Raw genomic sequence first — 27105 nt, 5'->3', positions numbered from 1 at the left:
TCTTTTTGAGAGTGCTATATTTGATGGGAATGAAAAAATATTATGTAAATACACTGATACAAAGATAAGGCATTATCCTTAATACAAACAGGACAAAAAGGCTTGGAAATCTCCCTGCATGTCATAGTTTATTTACCATGATCTAATTTCTTAGTGAATTAAAGGTAATTTCCACCAAAGAAACAGGAAGCTCTGATTTACTTTTTTCATCCTGGAGAAAGTGAGGAGTGGGGCTCTTTTTTTTTTTTTTTTTTTGACTTTCCATCTTTCCATTTCCTCAATTCTTAAAGAGGATGAAACAGGAGATAAAGAAAGTGATTTACTATTCAGAGGACATGGGGTTTATTTGGAATAAAAACCACACTAGAAAAATATAGTTATTTGCTTCTTTTAGTGATTTTTCTGGCTCTAAAAACCCTCCAGTTTTGGATAGATTCCTTGTGCAGGAGGAAATGTAAGGTAAGGCATTAAAATCTCATAGATCTTCCTGATAGGTCACATTCTGCTAATCTAATCATCTTTGACAATAAATTTAATTATCCAAGAAATTTTATTACCCATGTTTTATATATCTGCTTCCTATAAATGAGTATCATTTTAATCTATGATACACTGAGAACAGTCAAGATCTGTATCTTGCATTTATGATTTAAGAAGCTATATTTAAAAATTAAGACTTGTGTTTATATGACTATGATTATAAGAAAATTAGAAACTAAACAGATGGATATTTATAAAAACTGATATGAAAGGATTTAAAGTTAGAAGCCCTTTCCTACTCTTTTGTAAACTAGGGAATATACAAGTACTTTAAGAAGAAATTAGTTTTTACCCAATTGAACTCCAGATTATGTCAAAGGAAAAACATTGAAAAATCTTAAGACTTTTACTTCCTCAAATTTTGGATGGATTGATTTTCAGAAGTTTTCTCATGGACATTACATGAAATCCACCAGCTGATAAAAGTCCAAAGTTTACATTCTTCTCGAGAGTTGGATGAATTTTTATGCGTTGACACTGAATAGGATTCCAGTGTTTGCCATAGTGAACAGCAAGGAATAACTCATTTTCATCATCCATGTACCATGTACAAATATGAAGTTAAAACAGAATTTTCACTGATGTTTAATACCGTAGATTCCATGTTATGATTAATTCTAGGAACATATGTTTGCATCTTCAGTGGAAAGTATACTTTTCAGTAGTAACAACATCCTCAGAGACTTTTCAGTTTGTCTTTATCTTGCTCTTTTTGACTGCAAAGTGCAAAAGATTCCTGAACAAACTGCCTGCACATAGGGCACTGCTGAAAATACTTAACACAGCCATCACACAAGCATGTGTGTCTACACGGCAAGAGCACCCAGTTCACTGTCCCATTCTGGCAAACCACACAGTCCTTGCTGTTCTCCTCCAGTGGCTCTACTTCACTTTCAGATAGTCCTGCCTTTTCCATCAAGCTTTGGTCTGTATTTTTTCCTTCTGGAGAGGAATTGCTGGAGGGAGTGGAATTATTATTTGCAGACATGAAAAGTTGCTGAAAATCAAAGAAACAAATGTAAAGATAATTACAAGTGACAATTATGCTTCAAGACCAGGGGCCAGAAGCGCTGCTAAAAATTTATGAGCTAGCAAATCCAAAAGCAAACAATAACTAACTTCCATGATAACTGACTGGAAAATATTATTATCCCTTTATAAACAGTTATTCTTTGAAACTCTGCAAACAAAAAAGACAGGGATAAGATTACAGGGTACAACTTACCTTAAGATCATGAAATTGACCTTGAGCCAGGAGTAAATATTGATATAATATTCTACACGAGAGTTTATAAGTCTTATCAGGAATATGAATTACTGACACCATAGAAATCTAAAATAAAAATGAACAGCAGTCAGTATATAATCTCTTTATAGGCTTTCTTATATGTGAAAAATACTTTTCAAATTCAAATAAGAGGTTGATAAATTAGAAAACTTACAGTAATGTCCTTAAATCACAGTCACTGAAGAGGAACCAGTTGTATATTTTTGCCAGAGTTATTTTATTTATACTCAAATTTACAAATTTAATGTCACTTAAACAAAAATAGCAATGAGTTTTTTATACAGCTACATGAGTTGACTCTAAAATTTTCTTATGGAAAAATAACACATAAGAATAGCTAGAAAGGAATTCTCATTATGGCTCAGCAGAAACGAACCCAACTAGTATCCATGAGGACACAGGTCCCATCCCTGGCCCCACTCAATGGGTTAAGGATCCAGCACTGCCATGAGCTGTGGTGTAGGTCTCAGATGCAGTTCAGATCCCAGGTTGCTATGGCTGTGGTGTAGGCCAGCAGCTGTAGCTCCAATATAACCCCTAGCCTGGGAACCTCCATATGCTGAGGGTGTGGTGCTAAAAAAAAAAAAAAAGAATAGCTAGGAAAATACTGAAAAGAAGGCAGCGCATAGCAAAGAGGTCTTTTTAGATCTGAGATTCTTTCATCTTCCTAATTGAGATAAACTTGAAGACTAAAGAAATAATTAGCACATAATGAGAAAAGGAGATGACAATAAATACTGAAAATATAGGAACCAAACATATAAGATGTAGGTGCAGCAGTGCTATGATGGAAACAAGATGACTGACAGTTATGTGGCGGATGGTGGCTCCTGTCTCAGAATCGAGCTCTTCAGATCACTGCAATGCTTCTTTATTCAGGGCTAAAAATGTTAGGAATAAACATGACCCTCAACAGACTTTTCTATGTGGCAAGCATGACAGAATACAGAACGATGAAATTAGTGTCATTCAATTATATCTTTTATTTTCTACATAAAATCATATTCTTGCAATCCATGTGGAAAAAAAGTCATACACTGAAGGCACTTTACACATATAAAACCCATACAGGTGTACTTCCCATGTATTCATTTTTCAAGGAAAATGTGTTCAGGCCAAATATGTACCCTCAGAAATTAAAATAAACCTTTTTTGTTTTCTGTTTTTTGCTTTTTTTTGCTTTCTAGTGCCACACACGTGACATATGGAAGTCCCCAGGCTAGGGGTCTAGTTGTAGCTATAGCTGCCAGCCTACACCAGAGCCACAGCAACACCAGATCCAAGCCACATCTGTGACCTACACCACAGCTCATGGCAATGCTGGATCCTTAACCCACTGAGTGAGGCCAGGGATCAAACCCGCAACCTCATGGTTCCTAGTCAGATTCATTTTCACTATGCCACGACGGGAACTCCAATAAACCCTTTTTGAATGGATATATTTATATTATCACTGATTCACTTTGCTGTACACCTGAAACAGAACATTGCAAATCAACTATATTCCAATAAAATTAAGTTTAAAAGCAAAATAAAAAGAGGAAGACAGCCCCTGATCACCCCCCCCAAAATAAACCTTTTTCTATTATACCGAATAATTAAGACCCATCATCCAAATTGCTTAAAAGTAAATGCTTCCAGAACTTTAAAATTACTTACAATATCATAAATTTCTCGGTCATCCTCATCGGCCAGGGTCAACAGGGCTACAAGTGGATAACGAGATCTGGGCACCATACCAAAATCTTCAATTTTGTTCTCTCTTGGTAACTGGCAATATATTTCTTCTTTGCTGTCCTTTTTAATACTTTTTGAAGATGTAAAGGTAAACTGCCATCATAACCAAAAATACAATAGACCAAAGGGAATAAATAATAACTTGGCAATACTATTTTATCCATAATAAAATCTAACGTCTAAAATGTCTGTGTGCTAATGGAGATGTCAGATAAAAGGATACAAATACTGCTCTTGATAGAGATATTCACTATACAGAGCATCATCCAATGCTCGGGGAGTGCTTATTCGGAAGCAATAAAAGTGTTTCTGCAGAGCTTCATATAATCTTTGAACACTGCACCCCCAGTAGCATGTAAGGAGGCTGTCTTCAAGGCAATCTGTTCTCAAAGTTATGCCAGCTACAGAAAACAAATGAGACAAAGAGGAGACAATTACCTAATGTGATTTCTAATACAATTATATATCTCAAGTAACAAAGCCTTCCTTTTGGATGCTAGCCAGGCTGCAGGCAGTTAAAGGAACTCATTAAAGGGTATGTGCCTATAAATGAAGGAAATGGTCTCTAAAACACAAGATATAAAAACCTTCAATGTCTACACAATTTTGAAGTCCTTTCAGTAAACTCTAATTTATATTATTTTACATTTATGCTTGGAAATTATAAATATGATTTTTTTCGGTGACTTCAAGACTCTTCCCACCTAGATTTTAAAAACTAAAATATAGTTCATCATTGATAACCTACCACTGTAGTGGTATATATAATTCTAACTGCAGGAAGCAATGTCTCCAAAAGTAGACACATACAACCCATGGGGTCCAAAAGATATATCAGTGGAGTAGGAAAAATATTAAAAAGAAATTGCCTTACTAACATTAATATACTCATTGACAACATTAATATATTCTTGTCACACAGATAATGTCCCATGTAATATGCAAAATATCTTAAGAGCGGAGATTCCAAAACATGGAGGGTTTAATATTGATGCCCTCATTCGCGTGTTCACTATCAGCAAAATAAAAGATATTACAATTTAATTAAACCTGATTAAGTGGCTATATAAATTATAAGTGGACATACAAATTATCTTATGTAGTCTTACCTATTTACTTAACACTTGTATAGGATTTACTACATGCCACCTACATGCTTTTTTCTCTTGCCCGTGGCAGCTGCAATAATATCAAGTTCAAGGGCAGCAACATCCAAAGTCCCCTACTGCTGGCAGTGCAGGCTGCAATATCTACTGCTCAGTGGCCATGATGTACTTACCAGATCAAAAGGGCATGGTTTTGGTCACTGTTCCTGGCTGAACAGCCTCTGATTCTGGCTCTCCAAACCTACTGGCAATTCTTTAAGTTAATTAATGTCCTTTTATTGGAGTCATTTCTGTTGTTTGTAAATAGAAATTTTTATTGATACACTACATATTTTTTAAAATTTATTATTATTATTATTATTTTTGTCTTTCTGTCTTTTCTAGGGCCGTACCCACGGCATGTGGAGGTTCCCAGGCTAGGGGTCTAACCAGAACTGTAGCCACCAGCCTACACCAGAGCCACAGCAACACCAGATCCAAGCCACGTCTGTGACCTACACCACAGCTCACGGCAACCCTGGATCCTTAACCCATTGAGTGAGGCTAGGGATCAAACCTGCAACCTCATGGTCCCTAGTTGGATTTGTTAACCACAGCACCATGACAGGAACTCCACATTGCATATTTTTTAAAAGGTGATCAAGGGAGTTCCCGTTGTGGCACAGTGGTTAACGAATCCAACTAGGAACCATGAGGTTGCGGCTTCGGTCCCTGGCCTTGCTCAGTAGTTTGGAGATCGGGCATTGCCGTGAGCTGCGGTGTACGTTGCAGACGCAGCTCAGATCCTTGTTACTGTGGCTCTGGCGTAGGCCGGTGGCTACGGCTCCGACTGGATCCCTAGTCTGGGAGCTTCCATATGCTGCAGGAGCAGCCCTCAAAAGGCAAAAAGACAGAAAAAACAAAAAAAAGGTGATCAAGATTATGTGTTGGGAGAACATACACAAAGACAGCAGACGCTCTATGGGACACCAAAAATTGACTGAGTTTTTCACTTTTCTTCTCAGTATTTAGTAGTATGTACACAGAGTCTCAGATTTTAACTATGTATAGTAGCAACAATATAGAGCAATTTCTAAACACAGGTAAGCAAAAAATCTTAATTGGCAGGAACTTTAGATAGTAATTGGAAGAGAATTTGATTTCAAATTTTTATATGATTCCAAACATCAGGTATTCATTTAAGAATGGAACATTCAATTAGCTATTTTTTTTTAATTAGCTATTAAGTAACTGAAGAAAAACACTCCATTAATACAAATTTAAAAAAATTTATATAAGAGTTCCTGCCGTGGCACAGTGGAAACAAATCCAACTAGTTAGTATCCATGAGGATGTGGGTTCAATCCCTGGCCTCGCTCAGCAGGTCAGGGATCCAACATTACCATGACCTGTGGTATATGCAGGCCGTAGACAAGGCTTGGATCCCAAATTGCTGTGACTGTGGCTGTGGCTGGCAACTGTAGTTCCAATTGGACCCTTAGCCTGGGAACTTCCATATGCCAAGGGTGTGGCCCTAAAAAGCAAAATAAAATAAAACAGACACACATATTACATACTTTCCTCTATGTCACAAAACATGAGGCAAGAAAAAAAAAGTGGGAAGTAGATAAGAAAGGGAAAAATAGAAAAGGCATATTAAAAAAGGGTGGGAAATTAAAAGAAAGGAACCCAGAAAATGATGCCTTTTTCATTTTTGGCTGCCCTCACAGCATGTGGAAGTTCCTGGGACAGCAATCAAATCTGCACCAGAACAGTGACCTGGGCCACTGCAGTGACAACACAGGATCCTTAACCCACTGTACCACAAGCGAACTCTGATTTCTTAATATTTTTGTATTAGTGACAAAAACGTAGAAAGGTATATATGTACAGGGTCCTAGTTATATCAAAAATCCTATAACCCACCCAAATGTTCATCAGTAAGGGATTAAATAAATAAAACATAGAATACTCTATAATGAAATACTACAACATTTAAAAAAGAATTGAGCCATATCAAAATACCTGTATATATTACTGTGGAACAATCTTCAGAATATACTGTTAAATGAAAAAAGGAAGGTGACCCAGCTACACATACATGTATACATTCTTTTTTCTCACATTATCGTGCTCCATCATAAGTGATTAGATATAGTTTCCAGTGCTATACAGCAGGTCACCATGCTGTACAGTAGAAAACTGACAGAACAATGTAAACCAGCTATAATGAAAAAAATAAAAACCATTATAAATTTTTTAAAAATGAAAAAAGGAAGGTGGAAGAAAGTATACAGAGCATGTTATATATCGTTACATGAGAGATATCCATATATATGTGTTTATTTGCACTAAAAAAGAACAATGGAAGGATAAGCCTTAAAAAACTTGACTTATAGAACACGGAAACCTACTTTGTAAAAAGAAGCAGAGTTCCAGAGATCAGAGCTGCTTACAAGACTTGCGTACAGACTTTGTATAATTGACTACAATGGGGAGAGTGTCAGAGTCCACTGACAACTGGATATTAATCACACTTTCACACAACATGTCTCTGAAATTAATAAGTTAATAAAAAGAATTATAGAATATATAAAATTCTACTTTCTACAATCTTTCATATATAAACTCTTCCATTACATAGACTGAAAAGAGAATATACCTACTGATGCTAGTTTAAATACCACTACGTAAAAATATTCTCCCTTTAGTTGTTCCCACCTCTGCAAAGAGGGTTCCCATTCTTACATTTTCTTAGTCTTCTAAAATTCAGTGTGCACATAATGGCATATCAGATCTATTGATCTTACAGATCAATAGCAGATCATTAACAGAATTGGAACACAGCCATAAACCAGAAAATTCAGAATCCAAATTGAGGCAGCATGGATGTGATTTCTCTCAACCTGTCTTTACCTGACTAGATGCAACAGTCAAGTAAAGCACAGCGCAAGAGATGATCTTGCAAAAAACTGAAATAAAAATATGGACCACAGTCCAATGAGTTGAGCCATTAAAAAAGGAGAAACAATGGGGCAGAAAAGCCACAAGCCTCAAAGAAGAATCCCTGAGAAAGAAGAACTCATACACAAGGAGATCATGCATCAGGATAATGAAACTAGAGGCAGTGCTGGGAGATGAAAATTTTAGGTTGTAGGAAAAAGAGGTTCACAAATTCCTCCAAAAATGCTACATGACAAAATCCAAGGCAGCTTTTTACGAAAGGAGAGCAGAATTCCTGAACTAATTCAACTCAACTAATATATCCTGAGTACTTACTTTTAATGTCATTAAAGCATCTACACTGCGGGGAGTTCCAGTGGCACAGCAGAAACGAATCCTACTGGTAGTACCCATGAGGATGCGGGTTTGATCCTCACTCAGTGGGTTAAGGATCCAGCCTTGTTCATGAGCTGTGGTGTAGGTCAAAGATGCAGCTTGGGTCCCCCGTTGCTGTGGCTGTGGTATAGGCCATCAGCTGTAGCTAGGATTTGACCCCTAGCCTGTGAACCTCCGTAGGCCACCAAACCACCATGGTTCTGCACATTTTAACAAACCTGCATATCAGGCATGTTTTCTAAACAAGTTGATTTTCTCTGTCCTATCTTGAAATTTGGTTTTCCTAAGTGAAAAATGTCAGAATGAACTCCTTATCCACCATCGGGGGGGGAAAAAAAGGCTCCTAGTTCCCTTTAAGTTATAGGGTAAGAGTATAATATTTACAGCTAAGGAAGAACAAGAAATTTTCACCGTAAACCAAGGTTTACTTAAGGTAAACCCCTACTGACTATATACACTAATTGTTGACAACTAACTCTGGAAGTTAGAGGCTGGAAGATGACTAGACAAGAATGGTCACAGGAGAGTTCCCATTGTGGCTCAGTGGTTACAAACCCAACTAGTATCCATGAGGACTTGGGTTCGATCCCTGGCCTCGCTCAGTGGGTTAAGGATCTGGCGTTGCCATGAGCTGTGGTGTAGGTCACAGCTCGGACCCCATGTTGCTGTGGCTGTGGTGTAGACCAACAGCTGCAGCTCTGATTTGACCCCTAGCCTGGAACCTCCATATGCCACAGGTGTGGCTCTTAAAAAAAGCAAAACAAACAAACAAAAAAGAATGGTCACAGGGGCCAAAGGAGAGCATGTTGAGAAGCAAGGCCCAGTCAACTCTCCAACTCTGCTAAATACTGCAGAGAGAGCACTAACTCAGGCCAGAGATGCATGCTCTGGATTTTACTACTTCAGGGGGTAGGAGGTGGGGGCAGAAGTGGTAATTGGAGACCCTGGAGAAAGCCATCTCAGTACACACCTATAGGCAAAAATCAGCCTTCACCGATGTGAGGAGTAAAAAGGGAACAGGCTAGGAGTTCCCGTCGTGGCACAGTGGGAACAAATCCAACTAGGAACCATGAGGTTGCAGGTTCGATCCCTGGCCTTGCTCAGTGCATTAAGAATCCGGCATTGCCATGAGCTGTGGTGTAGGTCGCAGATGCAGCTCAGATCCTGTGTTGTTGTGGCTGTGGCATAGGCCGGCAGCTACAGTTCTGATTAGACCCCTGGCCTGGGAACCTCCATAAGTTGCGGGTGCGGCCCTGAAAAAAGGCAAAAGATAAGGAAAAAAAAAGGGAACAGGCTAAGAGAAGGCGGCAAGTGCAAACCACTTTTAAGAAGCCTGGCTGTGATGGGAAGAAGAGGAAGGGGATGGTGGCTAGAATAAGATTAAAAGTGGAGGGAGTTCCCGTCGTGGCGCAGTGGTTAACGAATCCGACTAGGAACCATGAGGTTGCGGCTTCGGTCCCTGCCCTTGCTCAGTGGGTTAACGATCCGGCGTTGCCGTGAGCTGTGGTGTAGGTCGCAGACGCGGCTCGGATCCCGCGTTGCTGTGGCTCTGGCGTAGGCCGGCGGCTACAGCTCCGATTAGACCCCTAGCCTGGGAACCTCCATATGCCGCGGGAGCGGCCCTAGAAATGGCAAAAAGACAAAAAAAGAAAAAAAAACTGAATTCACTATCTTTCTTCCCAAACCTGTTGTTCCTCCAGCATTCCTTCTCAGTAACAGGCTCTGTCCACAGAGGACTCAGCAAAGAACCTAAGTCTTCCCTAACTCTTGTCTCTGACTTGTCCCATCCTATGTTTTATCCGTAACAAACTACCTATTGTTTCTCTAATGTATTTTTCTGTTTCTAGCTCAGGGCCTTGTTCATGCTTCTCCCTCTACCTAGAATTTCTTCCAATCCTAAAAGATAAAGACCTCTTATCTCAATACTCCACATACACGTGCGCGCGCACACGCGCACGCACACACACACACACACAGAATTGCAAAGAGAAGAAAGAAAAGAAAAATAAGAGAGAGACAGACTCAGCACATTCCTCTTTATGAAGCTTCTCCTGCATGGGCCTCCCCACCTTTGCAAACTTAACTCTTTCTTTCATTTACTCTAGTGGTTCCTAGATAATCTTGCAGACAATTTATTTTCCCAAGTACAGAAACAAACAACTGTCATCTATTATTATCATTTAATACTAAAATACCATAATTTCAGGTGAAGGCATTGTTCTTCAAAGGGTAGTGACCTTACATTACCTATATTTGTACTACAGCATCCTTTTCTCACCGCCCTGAAGACCAATGAAAATGGCACAGTATCCTAACAGACTTTTCTTATTAACACCTGTGATACTTTATTCTTTTCTAACACCTCTGTTTACTAGTTGATAAGTTCCTTAGGAGTAAGGTTTGTGAATTCTTAGTCTTTCTAACTGAGGTAAGTAGTATAGCTCCTAAAGTTAAATAGCTGCTCTATAAATGTTTGTTAAGTCTGAGGAAGAGAAAGCAATAGAGAAAGAGAATTAAAGGGCTAAGAAAGGGGCATAGAAAGAGAAAAATCTTTGGAAAAAAAGCCACCAACTTGTAATTGAAGCTGAAGATGGATTGGTGATCTCTAAGCCAAAAGGATTCTTGACTTGTCTCATTTGCTTTTTGAAGACTCTTGTGTTGAATTGGGTCTCTTCTGAATTTCTCAGAATTACTGGAACATCCCAACCAAACCTGAAGAAAGGTAAAAATAAAAGAACACATACTTTTAACAAATATTCAAACTTTATGTTACATGTAAAGCATATTATGCTTTATTAGTTATTCCTTTTTTTTTTTTTTTTTGTCTTTTTAGGGCTGCACCCAAGGCACATGGAAGTTCCCAGGCTAGGCGTCAAATCAGAGCTACAGCTGCCAGCCTACACCAGAGCCACAGCAATGTGGGATCCGAGCTGCATCTGCAAGCTACACCACAGCTCATGGCATCACTGGATCCTTAACCCAATGAGTAAGGTCAGGGATTGAATCTGCATCCTCATGGATACTAGTTGGGTTCATTACCACTGAGCCACAATGGGAACTCCTATTAGTTATTCCTTTTAGTATCAGAAAAAGATTCAGTTATTCAAAAATTTACATTATATTGCAGAATTAATCCAGAATTAAGGGAGATTAGAGGTATCACAGAATTGCAACACATTGTTCAGCTGGCTGAATCAACATACTCTTGAAAACAAAGAGTTCTATTGTTAACAATTATTGATTACAAAGGAGACTCATGATTATAGATAAAAGGTACCTAATATAACAGCAAAAACATAATAGAATTATTGAATTTTTAATGATATGAAAAAGAAATACATATTTAATATGCAGGCTATTTGATATTATTTAGGAGACAAGAGAATTTTAAAGCACCAAATATTACCCTGTATTTATATAACATATTCTCTACTTTTAAATTTCATGTAAAAATGTGACAATGCATACTGAACAGACTTAGGGGGAAAATGGAAGGGACTAATCTCAATTTCTTATAAACGTAGAAAGCAGCTAAGTTTATTCAGTTTAAATAAAACAACTTAGAAAAAATAAAAAAAATCAAATAAAACAACTTAGGAGGTGGAACCTGCGCTCTGCTGGGCCCCGCCCTACCAGCCAGCACACCCTGTTCCTGCCCCCTCTGTCCTACAGTGGACCCTGGCCTGGACCCCCATCTGTCCAGAGGCAGATCCTGAGTGCCCCCCCACCATTCGACCACGTCTCTCCCTCCGCCCTACCCAGTAACTGCAAGCCAATCTCGGTGGGACCAGCTGTCCCAGAGCTGCCATGCAGGGCCGGTGCACACCTCCAGGCCCGCCGAAGTCCCCCAGTGGAGCGTGTCTCCCCCAGCCCCACATGCAGCAGAGCAGCACCCCCCAAGACCATGGGTGTGGAGGTGAAGTCTTTGGAAACGGAGACTCAGAAGGGACACACACCTCTACTGAGCCAAGAGGCTGACTGCGCAGGCAACCCGCGTGCACACCTCATTCACTGCAGAGCAGGTCAGTGCCCTCGAGTGCTCCTTCCAGTACCGCTGCTACCTGGGCCCATGGGGCATCAGCGACAAGCCCAGGAGATGAAGCTCTCCAAAGTACAGATAAAAACCTGGTTTCAGAATCAACAGATGAAACACACAGACAGCAACTGCAGGGCTCCCAGCTGAGTGCACCCTTCTCTGCAGCTCTCTCTTTACACCCCTGGCTCTCTGCCCATCAACCTCTGCCCTGGGCAGCGTCTGGAGCAGCTGTGCCCTCAAGCATCTCTGGCCCAGCCTCTGGGCTCCTGCCCAGGGGAGCCAGCCTCCCTGGCTTGAAGGTGGGCCTCACCTAGCAGGCAGCCCTCTATGTACTCCCTCCTAGACACTGGCAGCCCAGTGCACATGCTGAGCCCAGGCTTGTCCAGGGCAGCCTGGGAGCTGTGGGCCCAGCCACAGACCCAGGATGACTTTTAAGGTGGTTTGACCCCCAAAACCCCACAGCTGAGGTATGTCACACACACTGGGTGTGCAGAGCTGTGTCTGGCATCTACCTGGAGAGACAGCCCCACTTGTATTTATGTCACAGTGATGGCCTGCAATGGGCCTGTAAGATCCATTAGTGGGACCTGGAGCCTGCCTCAAGATTGTGGACAGGGAGTTCCCGTCGTGGCGCAGTGGTTAACGAATCCGACTAGGAACCATGAGGTTGCGGCTTCGGTCCCTGCCCTTGCTCAGTGGGTTAACGATCCGGCGTTGCCGTGAGCTGTGGTGTAGGTCGCAGACGCGGCTCGGATCCCGCGTTGCTGTGGCTCTGGCGTAGGCCGGCGGCTACAGCTCCGATTAGACCCCTAGCCTGGGAACCTCCATATGCCGCAGGAGCGGACCAAGAAATAGCCCAAAACAAAACAAAACAAAACAAAACAAAAAGATTGTGGACAGTTTACAGTCAGAGACATTTTAAAACCACTTCCTCCCTGGAAACTGCTAGTGTTGGCATTAGGAAGTAATGGGTCAGTGAACAATCAAAAGCCAAAGTGGACTGCACTGTGTTGGGGTCTCACACACAACAGAGGGTAACTTATCAATATAGGTGCTGGAAAACTGGTTTTCCAGTTGGAATACATAAAGGGGGGATCTTATGCTTAAATAAATAAATAAATAAATAAATAAATAAAACAACTTAAAATGCAAACACATTAGTTAAACTAGGGGAATTTAATTATGTTAAGACAGCAAAGTTAAGCTCATACTTTAAAGCCCTCTTTTCTCTCTAAACACTCAGCAGTGATAGATTAAATAAATAAATAAAAAGGACCTCACTGAAACAAGTAGACAAACAGTGGTGTGTTTAAACAAAGCAATAGTACTACTCATCGACAAAAAGGAATTATTTCTACAACCACGTTGATAAATCTCAAAACAACACACTGTGCAAAAGAGGCCTTACATAAAAGAATACATGCTCTCTGATTCCATAATATGAAATTTTAGAGCAGGCAAAACTAATTTATGGTAGAAATAAAAAACAGAACAGTGGTTGCTTTTGGGGTATAGGAGTATAAGCTGACTGGGAAAGGACACAATGAAACTTCCTCTGGTGACAGTAATATTCTACATCTTGATTGAGCTCAGAGTTGTATAGATGAGGTGTTTGATGATACTTAAGATGTATACATTTCACTCTACACAAATATTACTTCAAATGGAAAAAGAGAACTACAAACACAAATATTCAACTCTAATAATCTTCAGTACTTATGGATGAAAAGTGCAACTTAATATAAAGCGATCAAGGAATTAAGATGGACCAATCACTAGAGAGAGGGATGGATGGATGGACAGATACGTAATAAAGACATAGCGAAATACTGATTGCAGAACCTAAATGATGGGCATTTGTGTGTTCATGGTGTAATTCTTTCTTAAGTTTTAAGTTCTGTATGTTTGAAAATTTTAATAACAAATTGTGTTTTTAGGAGTTCCCGTCGTGGCGCAGTGGTTAACGAATCCGACTAGGAACCATGAGGTTGCGGATTCGGTCCCTGCCCTTGCTCAGTGGGTTAATGATCCGGCGTTGCTGTGAGCTGTGGTGTAGGTTGCAGACACAGCTCAGATCCTGCGTTGCTGTGGCTCTGGCGTAGGCTGGCAGCTACGGCTCTGATTAGACCCCTAGCCTGGGAACCTCCATATGCCGCGGGAGCGGCCCAAGAAATAGCAAAAAAAAAAAAATTGTGTTTTTTAAAAAAGAGAGAGACATAGTTGAGTTCAAAGACAAATCTTTATAGGTCTGAAAAGGAAAAGAAATATAAAGCAGTGAGTAAGGCGATGCTGTGGTTTGATGGGTTCTAAGTCTGGCAGCAGGCAGAGGCAATGAAGCCGTCACACAGTAAGAAGGCTTACAGGTTATCCACACAAGACAAGGGCCAGAGCCACATTCACAACTTGAATCCAGGAGCTGGGTTAGGCCAATATGAATATGAGACAGAACTGTTATTATAAGACCTAGTCATTGATGAGGGTGTAGGAATCTGGCTAAAGGCAAAGATGAAGTCAAAAGGAGGAAAGGACTTCCCCTAAAATTTAGGTTGCAAACTAAAATTTGAAATGAAATGAATAAATCTAATGCCAAGAGAAAGGCAATAAAATTTCACTCTAGATGATTTTAATTTTATAAAACATTTGGATAAGGCAGTTCTGACCCTGCTTTAAAAAGCAGAAAAAAAGCCCCTAACAGATCCAAGCATTTCCAACTAAGTTAAATGAATCCCCAAAGTTCAGGAATATTTATAATAATACAAAAACATCCAGCGCCCAATAAGGTAAAATTCATAAGGTTTAGTAGCCAATAAAAAATTAACAAGCATTCCAAAGCAGAAAAATATGACCCATAATGAGCAGAGAAACTAATCGGTAGTAATAGACCACAGAAATGATACAGATACTAGAATCAGTAGGCAAGGATATAAAAATAATTATCACAACTATACTCCATATGTCAAGAAAATAAGATGAGGATAATATACAGAGATGCAGCAGATACAAAAAGACTCAAATCCACTTCTGAAAATGAAAAATACAATATTTTAGATGAAAAATGCACTGGATGAGAATTGCAGCAGGTTAGACATTACAGAACAAAAGGTGAGTAAATGTGAAGACATAGCAACAGAAAGTATTCAATATGAAATACAAAAAAAAAAGGCTGAACAAAATCCCAAAACATCAGTGAGCTGATGGACAGTTTCATCAAGTAGCCCAACATATATAAGGTCTGCAGAGAAGGGGAAGAAGTAATACAAGAAAACTACAAATGAATATCACTCAGGAACATAAATGCAAAAATTCCTAACAAAATATTAGCAAATCCAACAATATATAAAAAGGTTAAAGAGTTCCCTAGCAGTGGAGGATTTGGCATTGACACTGCTGTGGCTCAGGTTCAGTCACAGGACCAGGAACTTCCACTTGCTGAGGCATGGCCAAAAAAAAAAACAAAAAGGTTAAAGGTTACTATGTTGACACCTAGTAAGGTTTATCTCAGGAAAGCAAGGTTGGCTTAATATTACATTTAAAATGTAATGTAATTCACTGTATTAACAAATTAAAAAAGAAAAACCATAGGAGTTCCCATTGTGGTGCAACAGAAATGAATCCAACTAAAAATCATGAAGTTGCGGGTTCAATCCCTGTCCTCGTTCAGTGGGTTAAAGATCTGGCGTTGTCATGAGCTATGGTATAGGTTGCAGATGTGGCTCAGATCTGGTGTGGCTGTGGCTGTGGCTGTGGCGTAGGCCAGCAGCTGTAGCTCCAATTGGACCGCTAGCCTGGGAACCTCCATGTGTTGTGAGTGCAGCCCTAAAAAGCAAAAAAAAAAAAAAAAAAGAAAGAAAGAAAGAAAAAGAAAAACCATACAATCTTCTCAATATGTCCAGAAAATGTGCTTGCTAAAATCCAGTGTGTAGGAATCCCCTGGTGGTTCATCAGGTTAAGGATCCCTACAGTGTTTGTCTCTACTGCTCACATTTGCCCCAGTGCCTTTTAGAGGTCAAGTTGGGCATATGGAGTAGGAGGACACAAGGAATAACCTTCCTATGACAGCCCTAAACATTCCCTTTTTTTCTTCATCCCTTGGAGTGGAAAAAAAAAAAACAGCAAAGAAAAAACACCATTCTATACATACTCCTCATTACACTCCCGAGCCCCTTCCTCATTATATAATTCTCCCCACCTTGCCCCACCATTTTTGTACCCTCACTGCCTGATTCTTTATGCCCACATTACCAGTAGTAAAACAAGAATTCAGGAGTTGCCATCGTGGTGCAACAGAAATGAATCCGACTAGGAACCATGAGGTTGCGGGTTCGATCTCTGGTTTCACTCAGTGGGTTAAGGAACTGGCGTTGCCATGAGTGGGGGTGTAGGTCACAGATGTGGCTCGGATCTGGCATTGCTGTGGCTGTGGCACAGGCTGGCAGTTGCAGCTCTGATTAGACCCCTAGCCTGGGAACATTGATATGCTGTAGGTGCAGCCCTCAAGAGACAAAAGACAAAAAAAAAAACGAGAATTTAGATTTCATGGTGTTCATTTCTATTGTAGATTCAGGTACCATTACTTCAGGTACTCTATAATGTTGTACATAAAAATTTCAATTAAATAATCCTTTAAAGTATAAGGGCCTGAAACCCCAAAAGACTTTGGGGAAATATCTGGAAGCAGCCCATTGAGAGTGTGAAATTCCTTTCTAATATGCTTTATATACTCCATGATGTATCCAGTTTTAATATAAAAGTACCATCTCTCCAAGTCTTTACATAAAATCACTGTTGTAGGAGGATACACCATACCTGCCCTGAGGCTTTTTTGTATACACCTCAGAGTGGAGCAAATAATTTGACATGTAAAGTACTGCTTCTCCTTAAGCATGCTTATCCAAGGCCGCTTGGCCCAGCATTACATCAACAGCTGGCTAAGCACACCTATTATTAAAAGAAACTCCTCTTTCTAGATTTTTAAATTTCTCTGCCTCATGCTTAATCTTGGATCTACATTATCTAATATCCTTTTAGAATTGTTGTTATGAATCTTACTCAAATCTTTGGCCTTTTAATCTTATGTAATCTTTTTATTGTGAAGGATAACATACATATAAAAAAGTACACAAAATACTTTTCCTTTCTTTCTTTCTTTCTTTTTTTTTTTTTTGTCTTTTGTCTTTTTAGGGCCTCACCCGCAACATATGGAGGTTCCCAGACTAGGGGTCCAACAGATCTACCAGCCTACGCCAGAGCCACAGCAATGCCAGATCCGAGTCGCATCTGCGACCTATGCCACAACTCACGGCAACGCCAGATCCTTAACCCACTGAGCAAGGTGAGGGATTGAACTGACAACCTCATGGTTCCTAGTTGGATTCGTCTCTGCTGCGCCACGATGGGAACTCCTATGGTTTTTCTTTTTTAACTTAATACAGTGAATTACATTTTAAATGTAATATTTAGCCAACTCCCACAAAATACTTTTCTGAATAACAAAATAACTGTTACTCGGTAAGGAAAACAATATCGTCAGAAAGTCTCCTTGCATCACCTCCCATATACTACCCCTTCCTTCTGTATCTTGACTTCAGTTATTATAATTTAGCATACCTGTTTCTGAACTATATAAGTGGAAGCATGTGTGTACACTTTTATTTCCTATTTTATAACATTATGTTGAAGATTCATTCTTATATCTATACTTATTGCATTTTCTGGCTGTATAATATTCTATTATATAAACATAGCCTAATCTGCTTGATTATTCCACTCTTTTTTTTTTTTTTTTGTCTTTTTAGCTATTTCTTGGGCCACTCCTGCAGCATATGGAGGCTCCCAGGGTAGGGGTCGAATCGGAGCTGTAGCCACCGGCCTACGCCAGAGCCACAGCAACGTGAGATCCGAGCCGCGTCTGCAACCTACACCACAGCTCAAGGCAACGCTGGATCATTAACCCACTGAGCAAGGGCAGGGGCCAAACCCGCAACCTTATGGTTCCTAGTCGGATTCGTTAACCACTGCGCCACGACGGGAACTCCGATTATTCCACTCTTAATGGACATTTAAGTTGTTCTCACATCTTGGCCATTATGAATAATGCTGATATGAACCTTTTCATACAGGGCTGTCAGTGTACATACAGGTACACACATTTCTGTTAAGAATGGAATTTCTGTGACTGGGTCACCTTGCTGTACAGTAGAAAATTGACAGAACACTGTAAACCAGCTATAACGAAAAAAAAATCATTTAAATTAAAAAAAAAAAAAAGAATGGAATTTCTGGCCATTTCTTCAACTTTGGTGAATAATGTTAACAACTGTTCTCTGTAGTAGTATCAGTTCACACTTCACCAGCAACGAATGAGGGCTCCCTCTAGCACCATATCCTTGCCAAAACATTATTAGCCATCCTGGTAGGTATGTGGAGGCACTGTGTTATGGTTTTAATTTCTACTTTCCTGAAGACTAATGAGGCTGAGCACAGCTTATGTTTATGGTTACTTTGACAGCTTCTTTTGTGAAAGCGCTTTAAAATCCTTTCCCTGTTTTTCTTTTTTCTTTTTTTTTTTGTCTTTTTTTCATTTTCTAGAGCCGCACTGAAGGCGCATGGAGGTTCCCAGGTTAGGGGTCTAGATCGGAGCTGTAGCTGCTGGCCTACTCCACAGTCACAGCAACACCAGATCCAAGCCTCGTCTTCAACTTACACCACAGCTCACGGCAACACCAGATGCTTAACCGACTGAGTGAGGCCAGGGATTGAACCCGCAACTTCATGGTTCCTAGTCAGATTCGTTAAACACTGAGCCACGACGGGAACTCCCTTTCCCTGTTTTTCTATTGGTCTGTCTTTATTTTTTCTTATTTGTAGAAATTCTTATATGTTCTGAATATGAGCCCTTTAATGGAATATCAGCCCTTCTACACCTTGCCTTTTTCACATTCATATTGGTATCTTTTGATGAACACAGTTCTTAATTTTAATACAATAGTTATTAACCTCTTCCTTTAAGGTTAATGTTTTTGCTCTTTGGCTTTTCATTACTGCCTTATGTGAATTATGTCCTAACACTGCTACACTTCTGAATTACAATCTCAGACATTTTTATATTCTTGTCCTCTTAGAGGAGCTAACCAAGCATGAACAGAGCAGCCAGCACTATGTCACCGCTCTGGGTCCTTATTTGACTTTGCCAGCTCTGTTCTCTTGATATCCTCATGCTTTGAGAGGAAAACAGGAGGTGAGAAGGGTAGAATTACTGTGTAATTGGACAACATCAATAAACCGACCACACCTCTTGCTCTAAACATCATGCTTAAAGTAGTTTAAGATCATGTTAGCTGATATACTAATGACTCATGTTGAGCTTTCAGTCTAGAATAATCCTAAACCTTTTCACATACCTGACCCAATGTGAACTTGGCATTTTGCATAAAAATCCACAATTTTCAAAGTTTAATCTTATTGGATGTGGACCGATATTTCTATCTTTAATGTACTCAAAAGCCAATGTGCAGAAACAATTTGGAATAAGGTTAAAAACTGAATACCACCTAAACAGAAATCCATAATTGGTGCTGAAAAATAGAAAATACTACTAAGTAGACCCAGCAATGTGACTCTGGCCACCATCCTTACATCTGGCCTTTTCTATTTTTAGTCAAAAACTTGAATAAAGACACTGATGCCCTGTGTATCAGATCATGGCTAATATGACACTGGAAGAACGAATAAAATAGAAAATTGGCCAATTTTCTTTTCAATCCAATTCCATTTTTATCTTCTTGCACTTCAACTCATTTTGGCAACTGTTAGTGATGGAATGTCAACTAAACAAACATTTCTTAACATTCATTACTTTCTCTTTTAAATAAACTCACCTCCCCCCTTTTTTCCATTAAGAGAATTTTCCATTCTCTTTACTGTTACAATTTCATACTTAATCCTCCTGAAATTTTCTATAATTCTGGTTTTTCCCATTTCTAAAGTGTTTGTAGCACCTGTTCATACTGCTTAAACTTCCAGCCCAGCAGTAATCTGGGGACTTCCAATCCTGTCCACACTTTGTCCCATTGCCTATACAATGTCTTACCCTACACACACTTCCTAAGCTTCCTGTCATCAGCTCAATCAGCTCTCTTCATTGCTGGAGTCTCATGGAGTCCCTCATGAATAAAGGTTACTTTGAGGCTACAGTTTCAAGCTCAGCAGTAAACAATTTTTATCACTTCTTCAGCCTTGAGTTCTTAAGCCAATTAGAAAACACACAGGCAGTTAATCTGGAGGGTCTTCTCTTCTGTGCAAAGTTGGCCTCACATGGCTGGTTGGACACTGAGACCGGATCAGAATATAAAAAAACATTCCTGGGGAAACCCTTGGTAGGGAAGAAGGTTGTTTTTGAGGAAACTGCTGTTCTAACAGATTTTCAGTGACTTGACTCAAGCTCTAAAATTCTGTACTTTTAATTGTAAAAAGAAGGTTAGAATAAGTTATCTTACAGCCCTATTAAGATTTGAAATGACATTTCTAACAGTTTTGTGTTCTCTTCTAGATTGTCCCAAGAAATTTCTTGCCAATAGAAGTGTCAAATTTTTTTACCCTAAACAAAGACAAAATAAAGCTATATTCTTTTCCTAAGAAGGAATCTGTACCTCATCACCAATTTATCACACACACACAACATACTGCATTCAACAAGTGAGAGGAGAAATAGTCAAGGCCAGTGTATCAGGCAGAGTTGGCAGGAGAGAGAAACCACATCAGTTATTTAGACAAAGAATTTAACATAAAAAATAATTAACCAAATACTGGAGGACTGAAAAGACAAGGGGGTGAGGACACTGAGGTATTCTAGCAAGAAGCGGTTATTCCTCCTAAGGCTGAGGAAACAAAGGGAAGAGTTGGGGTTATTACAGTTTAGAAGCTTGGAGAAAGAATCCTCCAGAGCTGGACCCAAGCTTTTGCAGCAGGAGTGCTGGCCAGATGGTGCTGATATTTCTGAAGGAGTAAATAAGGCTGGCTCAAGGTATGAAGAAAAACTGTAAACTAAAATAAACTGCAGCTACAGAGGCCAACTCTTACTGCCAGGGTGATGGCCAGTGGTGCAGGAATGTAGACCAGGAAAAGGAAGCAAATGGTGAATACGAAGTTCCTTCTTCCTCCTCCAGCCTTCCAGACTCTTTCTAGCATCCCTACTGGCAAAGTCTAATAGGGAACAAAGTAGCACAAGAGAAACAGATTTGGGAGTTCCCGTTGTGACTCAGCAGTAATGAATCTGACTAGTATTCATGAGGACATGGGTTCAATCCCTGGCCCCGCTCAGTGGGTAAGGATCCAGTATTGCTGTGAGCTATGGTATAGGTCACAGGTGCAGCTTGGATCCTGCATTGCTGTGGCTATGGTATAGGCCAGTAGCTGCAGCTCCGATTCAATCCCTAGCCTGGGAACTCCTATACACCGCAAGTATGCCCCTACTTGCAGCGTATAGGAAAAAAAATAAATAAATCTATGTAGTTCATATAGTATTTAGTTGGCCACCTGTCTATTTTATTCCTAAGGACACTGTAATCCATTATGCACTGTCAAAGATCCTTGCTGGCCAAACATTCTCTGCTTTGTCCTCCACTGACTATTATGGGACATATGTCCACCTTGACTCTTGCAGTTATGTGTTGCACTGGATCTCTGATCAGGAAGTCCACCTTAATGGCAGCATCTCCCACCATCACAAATGGCCTATAGAGGACAGGCACCAGAGATTTTCAAGAATACTAGTCTTTCCTCATGTCATTGCAAGGTGTTATCTCCTGTGTCCTCTTGAAGGATGCAGTACAAGTTAGGTGTGCAGGCTGCACACAATAAATCCATTCCAATATTCCTATCTTTCGAAGCCTTCAGATTCCTTCTTCATTATGCCAGGAAAGTTCTAGCATCTCAACCTCATTTGTTTGTTTGTTTATTTTTTTTTAATATTTTTAGGGCCACATCTGTCGCATATGAAAGTTCCTGGGCTAGGTGTCAAATCAAAGCTGCAACTGCTTTTTTAACCCTAACCCTATAGGTGCCTACACTCAAGACCTACCTCTATTACCTATGCCACAGCCGCAGCAATGCTGAATCTGAGCTACATCTGCAATCTATTTCACAACTTGCGGTAACTCTGGATCCTTAACCCACTGAGCCCCACTAAGCAAGGCCAGGATCAGACCGGAATCCTCACAGACACAATGTTAGGTTCTTAACCTGCTGAGCCACAATGGGAACTCCATCAAACTTATTAAATATAGGGCACCTTTGAGTCCACGTTTTAGTCAACCAAGTATGAGTAAATACTTTAGACTCTGATTTTTTTCTTTTGAGAATACACCCACATCAGTAAATGTAAACTGATCTACTGCTACATTATATCCTCCTTGGCCTGACCTACTTACACTCCATTCTCACACATATTACCCAAATTCACAGTGATACAAATTAGCAAACTTTTGCAATTCTTTTTGAGACTAGGCTCTTTCTAACTGGGTCAGATTTTTGTCTCTGTCCTATGCAGCATGAAGCGATTTGGGCCTTGTGGCAAAAGGTAATAGAGGTAGGTCTTGAGTATAGGTACCCTTTACACACCAACTGCCCTAGAGGAGGTTATTACGGGATCTTCAGACAAGGGAAGGCTAGTTTTCTGACAACGAAAGCAAGCTGCTTCCACCCACTAGGGAGGCTCAGAGTGACTGGCGTTTCAAGATTCTCAGCTCTCTCCATGTCTATTTAGATGTTGCCATTCCAAGTCTCAGGGCTTTACTTCTTTGCAGTCAGTGTCCTAAACGAGACATCATCATCAAGGCTGTGTAATTCTAACACCAGCACAATTAAATCTGTGGTCAATTTTTAGCTTTGTGGCTACCTGAGGCAAAGTGCTTTAAAACCATAGAAACTCCAATTCTTTAATTCTTTTACTGAGAGTTTAAAGACCTGAACTTATTTTCTTTTTGTAAGTGCTCCAGTGATCTTGAGAGCAACCATCCCACCCACCCCTCAGTCCCTGTAGTCTCATTACTATCATAATTGTCATGTACATTAGCCCCTTGGTCCCCCAAGGCACCTACTTCAGAAATCATTTAATCACAGTAAAACACAGGTAGTGATTTGATTAATTATGATGCCAACATGTGTCATGGATAACTAGAATCATATTTCCCATTGGCAAGGAGCTGAAGAAATAACCTAACCCAAATTCCATCCTTGAAGGTTCCCCCCCACCCCACCCCACTCAGTCAGGATCCCATTCTGAGTAACAGCTTTTTTTTTTTTTTTTTTTATGGCCACATCTGTGGCATATGGAAGGAAGTTCCTGGGCCAGGGATTAAATCCAAGCCACAGATGAGACCTACACCACAGCTGCTGGCAATGCTGGACCTTTTAACCCACTGCACAGGGCTGGAGATTGAACCTGCACCTCTGCAGTGACACAAGCCACTGCAGTTGGATTCTTAAACCACTGCACCACAGCAGGAATGCCTGAGTAACAATTTCTTAATATATTTGTCAGCCCAGTTAAGAAACCAAAATCACACTAGTTATTTTAAAAGGGTAATTTAATATAAAAATTGTTAACCAGATGTTGAAGGACTGAAAAAGCAAAAGGGGACACTGAGTATCAAAAAAGTAGCAACAGCAGGAAACAACTATTGCTCCTAGGACAAGGAATAGAGGAAAGAGGATTACCACACCTTAGACATTCGGAGGAAAGATACTCACGCAGCTGGTATTCAGATCTGAGGAATAGGTACTAAAATCTTAGGAGTGGAAAACCACAAACTGAGACCAACTGTTAATGCCAGAGTGAAGCACTATGGCTGTGGCGAGACAGAGGAGGAAAAGAACCAAACAAGAAGCAGCAAGTCCTCTAGCCTTCCATTCCCCTTCCCCTATTGGCAAAGCCCCATAGAGGCAATGAGCCAGCAAAGAAAGGGGGTTTAAAGGTTCTGCCCCAGATTCACAAAGCAGAGTATATAAGGGTGGTATGAAGCTGAGAGGTGATAGCTTAATAATCTGTAGTCAAGAGGAAGCAGAGAGTACCTGCAGAGTCAAGGGGACTGATTATCTGAGACCATTAAAGGATATATATGGCATTCGGGTCACCTTTCTGCACAAGTGCCTAGAAAAAAAGCAAGAATTTAATAAACGTGAGCTATTAGAGCTCACAGAAGCCATCATGTAGTTAAATAGAGATAACATACTTCCAGTTGCATGAATTCTTTGCTATTGCTACTAGGAGTCCAATAATCAGATGTTCCTGTTCTTTCTCCTTTCCCACACAGTGCAAGTGGACAAGAAGAAAAGTGGAGAGAAGCAATGGGAAAGAAACGCAGAGCAGTGCCAAGAACCATGACAGAGGAGACAGATGACCAAGACTGATTCTATTTTGAGAGGTTAAAAAAAATGACAAGGGAGGGAAGCATAGTGGGTCAATGGCTTTATCTTCTGCCTGGGGAATAATAAGAAAGTTACTCTGATGAAATCTAGATGGTTTTCATTGTTTCTACTCAATGAATCTGTAGCCCTGCCTTAGGTTAGCAAATTAACACTACTAAAAAATTTATCTACATAGGCAAAGCTAACATGGAGAGAACGGCTGAGTTGGGTTCAAGATGACTGGTTAGGCCCAAGTCAAGATGGAAGTGACCTGCACTTACATGGTCTTGTGGCCTGAGCAGTGTTTGGTTCAGACTTTCAAAAGTTCTACAGTTGTCTGGGGTTCCACCGTTGCAAAAGTCACATTTAAATGGAGTGGTTAGGTAATCATTACGTTTTCAAATCAAGTCTTCAAATTGGCAGAGGCAAGAATTGAACCTAGGTCTGTCTAAAGTCTGACTTTTAACCATTACAAACATGAGGCTCCTGACCACCCTTCACCCACAGATGCCACCATCACTATCAATATGCTCTTCACTCATTTTCCTCTTCCCAATACTAAAGAAAGATACCTAAGATACCTGATTAGCTGACTTAGGCAAAGTGAAAACTAATTTTAAAATAATTAGGCCTATTGAAAATTAAAATTTAAGGCTACAATTATCAACTAGTTACTTGTTTTCTTTAATGGAAGAAAATTACATTTCTTGAACAGAATGACCCTAACATTAAAGTCAATAAATATCCTGCGTTAAGACAGTTTTCTCACTTGGGCAATATCTTCCTAACACAATTACGAACTTTTCGAAGTGAACAATAGCAAGAAAATCTGATGGGTCAAGAATAACAAATTTGGAGTTCCCGTAGTACATAGCAGAAACGAATCTGACTAGGAACCATGAGTTTGCGGGTTTGATCCCTGGCATTGCCCAGTGGGTTAAGGATCCGGCGTTGCCGTGAGCTGTGGTGTACATTGCAGATGAGGCTTGGATCTGGCATTGCTGTGGCTGTGGTGTAGACCAGTCGCTACAGCTCCGATTAGTCCCTAGCCTGGGAACCTCCATATGCCGCAGGTGTGGCCCTAAAAACAAAACAAAAAGACAAAAAAAAAAACAAATTTGTGTAAAATAGATTTTAATCTTCCCCCACCAACCAACAAGGAATTTTATAATCTATTGCTAGCAGGTGGAAAGCAGTGTGGAAAAATGTTAAGACTTTACTTAGTTCCTAAAGGTGGCATAGTTTCAGCAACTGACAAGGGCTCATCTTTTCTTTAAAATAGTCATATACATGTGATCAAAGGGTCTTTTTTTTTTTTTTTTGGCTTTTTAGAGCCACACCCTCCTTGGCATATGTAAGTTCCCAGGCTAGGGGTCAAATCGGAGCTGCAGTTGCTGGCCTACACCAGCAACGCTGGCTCTTTAACATATTGAGCAAGGCCAGAGAGCAAACCCATGTCCTCATGGATACTAGTTGTACTCATTACCGCTGAGCTACAATGGGAACTCCCAAAGGGTAATTTTAAACTCATTATAAGCAGTCTGCCCTATTCACCAGCATGTTTCCCCTGGCCCTCTGCTCATGTATTCTCTGAAATGCCTTCTATTCTTTGCTATACACCTTGAACTCTATTTATTATTCAAAACACTTATTCTTCAAAATCCAGCGCATGTCTCTCTCCTCAATGGATGGACCAGTAAGATGTTTCAACTAGCTGCATTTATACAATGGCATCTCCTCAAGAGAGAAATTTTAGGATCTCTGAGCTAGAAGAATTACTCAGGGAGGATCTAAGCGTCTACTCTCCTAGTCTCCAATAGGTCAAGTGCCCCTACTTACTCCTTAGCATAAATAATCTCTAAGGTCTCTTCCAGCTCTAAAATTACGTCTTTATAGGCCTATCGACCTAAATATATCTTCAAAAAGTGTGGAATGTGTGTAGAAACCATTAAATTCCCAAACGGTAAACAGTTACGCTGAAAGATCTGAGGCCAAGTCCTCAGTGCAGGTCAGAAGAACAATCGACTTGGTTTGCTGTCCACGTCCGTGCATTGCACCACAGATGACGGTTTCGCTCCGGGCACACAGTAGGCCCCGATCCAGGGCAGAAGTCTGTTGTACAAGCTCTCTATCCTAACACCAAGACCAGGCCCCTTTACTGGCTGCTTATCACCTGTAAACAAAGCTGAGTAAAATACCTCAACCCGGCACCACCGCCAGATGCTCGCAGCTACGGGGACCCCACGGTGAGGGCAGGGCAGTGATGCAGGTGCGGTGTCCACCTTGTTTTCTTCCCGGAGCTGGTCAGAGGCCTCGGCACCGACTCTCCGAAAGTCCCAGGTGCCAGCCCAGCCAGCTTTCCAACTCCTCTGCCCCCTGCTGACCGCCGTGACCCCACTCTCTGGCTGTCCGTCCGCCCCTTCATCCCTTGCCCCTAGTCCGGGGGCACTTACCATCCCAACACCAGGCCAGTAGTCACGATGAAGCACGTAAAGACCACTGCAATATAGAAAAGCGGCGAGTACTCATAGAGCGTTACCAGAAACACCGCAGCCATCAGGTCTCCAAAGCTGAGGCGGGCTCCAGCCGCCCAGCCCAGCCTAGCGCAGCCCCGCCCACTCCGCCAGGGTAAAAGGCACTACGGTGCCCCGGAGTGGACAAACTTTATAGATCTG

General features: G+C 40.6%; 1 protein-coding gene across 3 annotated transcripts; it reads right to left on the bottom strand.

Annotated features, from left to right (window-relative positions):
• On the bottom strand, positions 1 to 27105 carry CGRRF1 (cell growth regulator with ring finger domain 1). 3 transcript variants are annotated; one of them, XM_047767385.1, is made up of 7 exons: positions 26884 to 26957; positions 11946 to 12114; positions 10562 to 10701; positions 3789 to 3966; positions 3488 to 3635; positions 1766 to 1873; positions 1 to 1537 (listed from the first exon to the last, which is right to left on the bottom strand). In XM_047767385.1, the coding sequence occupies exons 3-7, from the start codon at positions 10623 to 10625 to the stop codon at positions 1217 to 1219; spliced, it is 819 nt and encodes a 272-aa protein (XP_047623341.1). In that variant the 5' UTR covers positions 10626 to 10701; positions 11946 to 12114; positions 26884 to 26957; the 3' UTR covers positions 1 to 1216. The 3 variants fall into 3 exon arrangements, with proteins under 3 accessions (XP_047623341.1, XP_047623340.1, XP_047623339.1); XM_047767384.1 differs by having other exon boundaries at positions 11993 to 12114; XM_047767383.1 differs by lacking the exon at positions 11946 to 12114 and having other exon boundaries at positions 26884 to 27105.

Source organism: Phacochoerus africanus, chromosome 2 (assembly GCF_016906955.1).
Source record: "Phacochoerus africanus isolate WHEZ1 chromosome 2, ROS_Pafr_v1, whole genome shotgun sequence".
In the NCBI taxonomy this organism is placed as follows: domain Eukaryota; kingdom Metazoa; phylum Chordata; class Mammalia; order Artiodactyla; family Suidae; genus Phacochoerus; species Phacochoerus africanus.
Note: the sequence above shows the minus strand (reverse complement) of the source record. Positions and strands in the feature narration are given on the sequence as shown.

Bases quoted from the DNA above. Each gene is read 5' to 3' on its own strand.
- CGRRF1 (XM_047767383.1), bottom strand. From the start codon at position 26,987: ATGGCTGCGGTGTTTCTGGTAACGCTCTATGAGTACTCGCCGCTTTTC. The intron at 3,636-3,788 runs GTATCCTTTTAT...ATCTTCAAAAAG, and splicing joins CTCTATCAAGAGCAGTATTT to TATTAAAAAGGACAGCAAAG. The intron at 1,538-1,765 runs GTAAGTTGTACC...TTTGATTTTCAG, and splicing joins GTCAATTTCATGATCTTAAG to CAACTTTTCATGTCTGCAAA.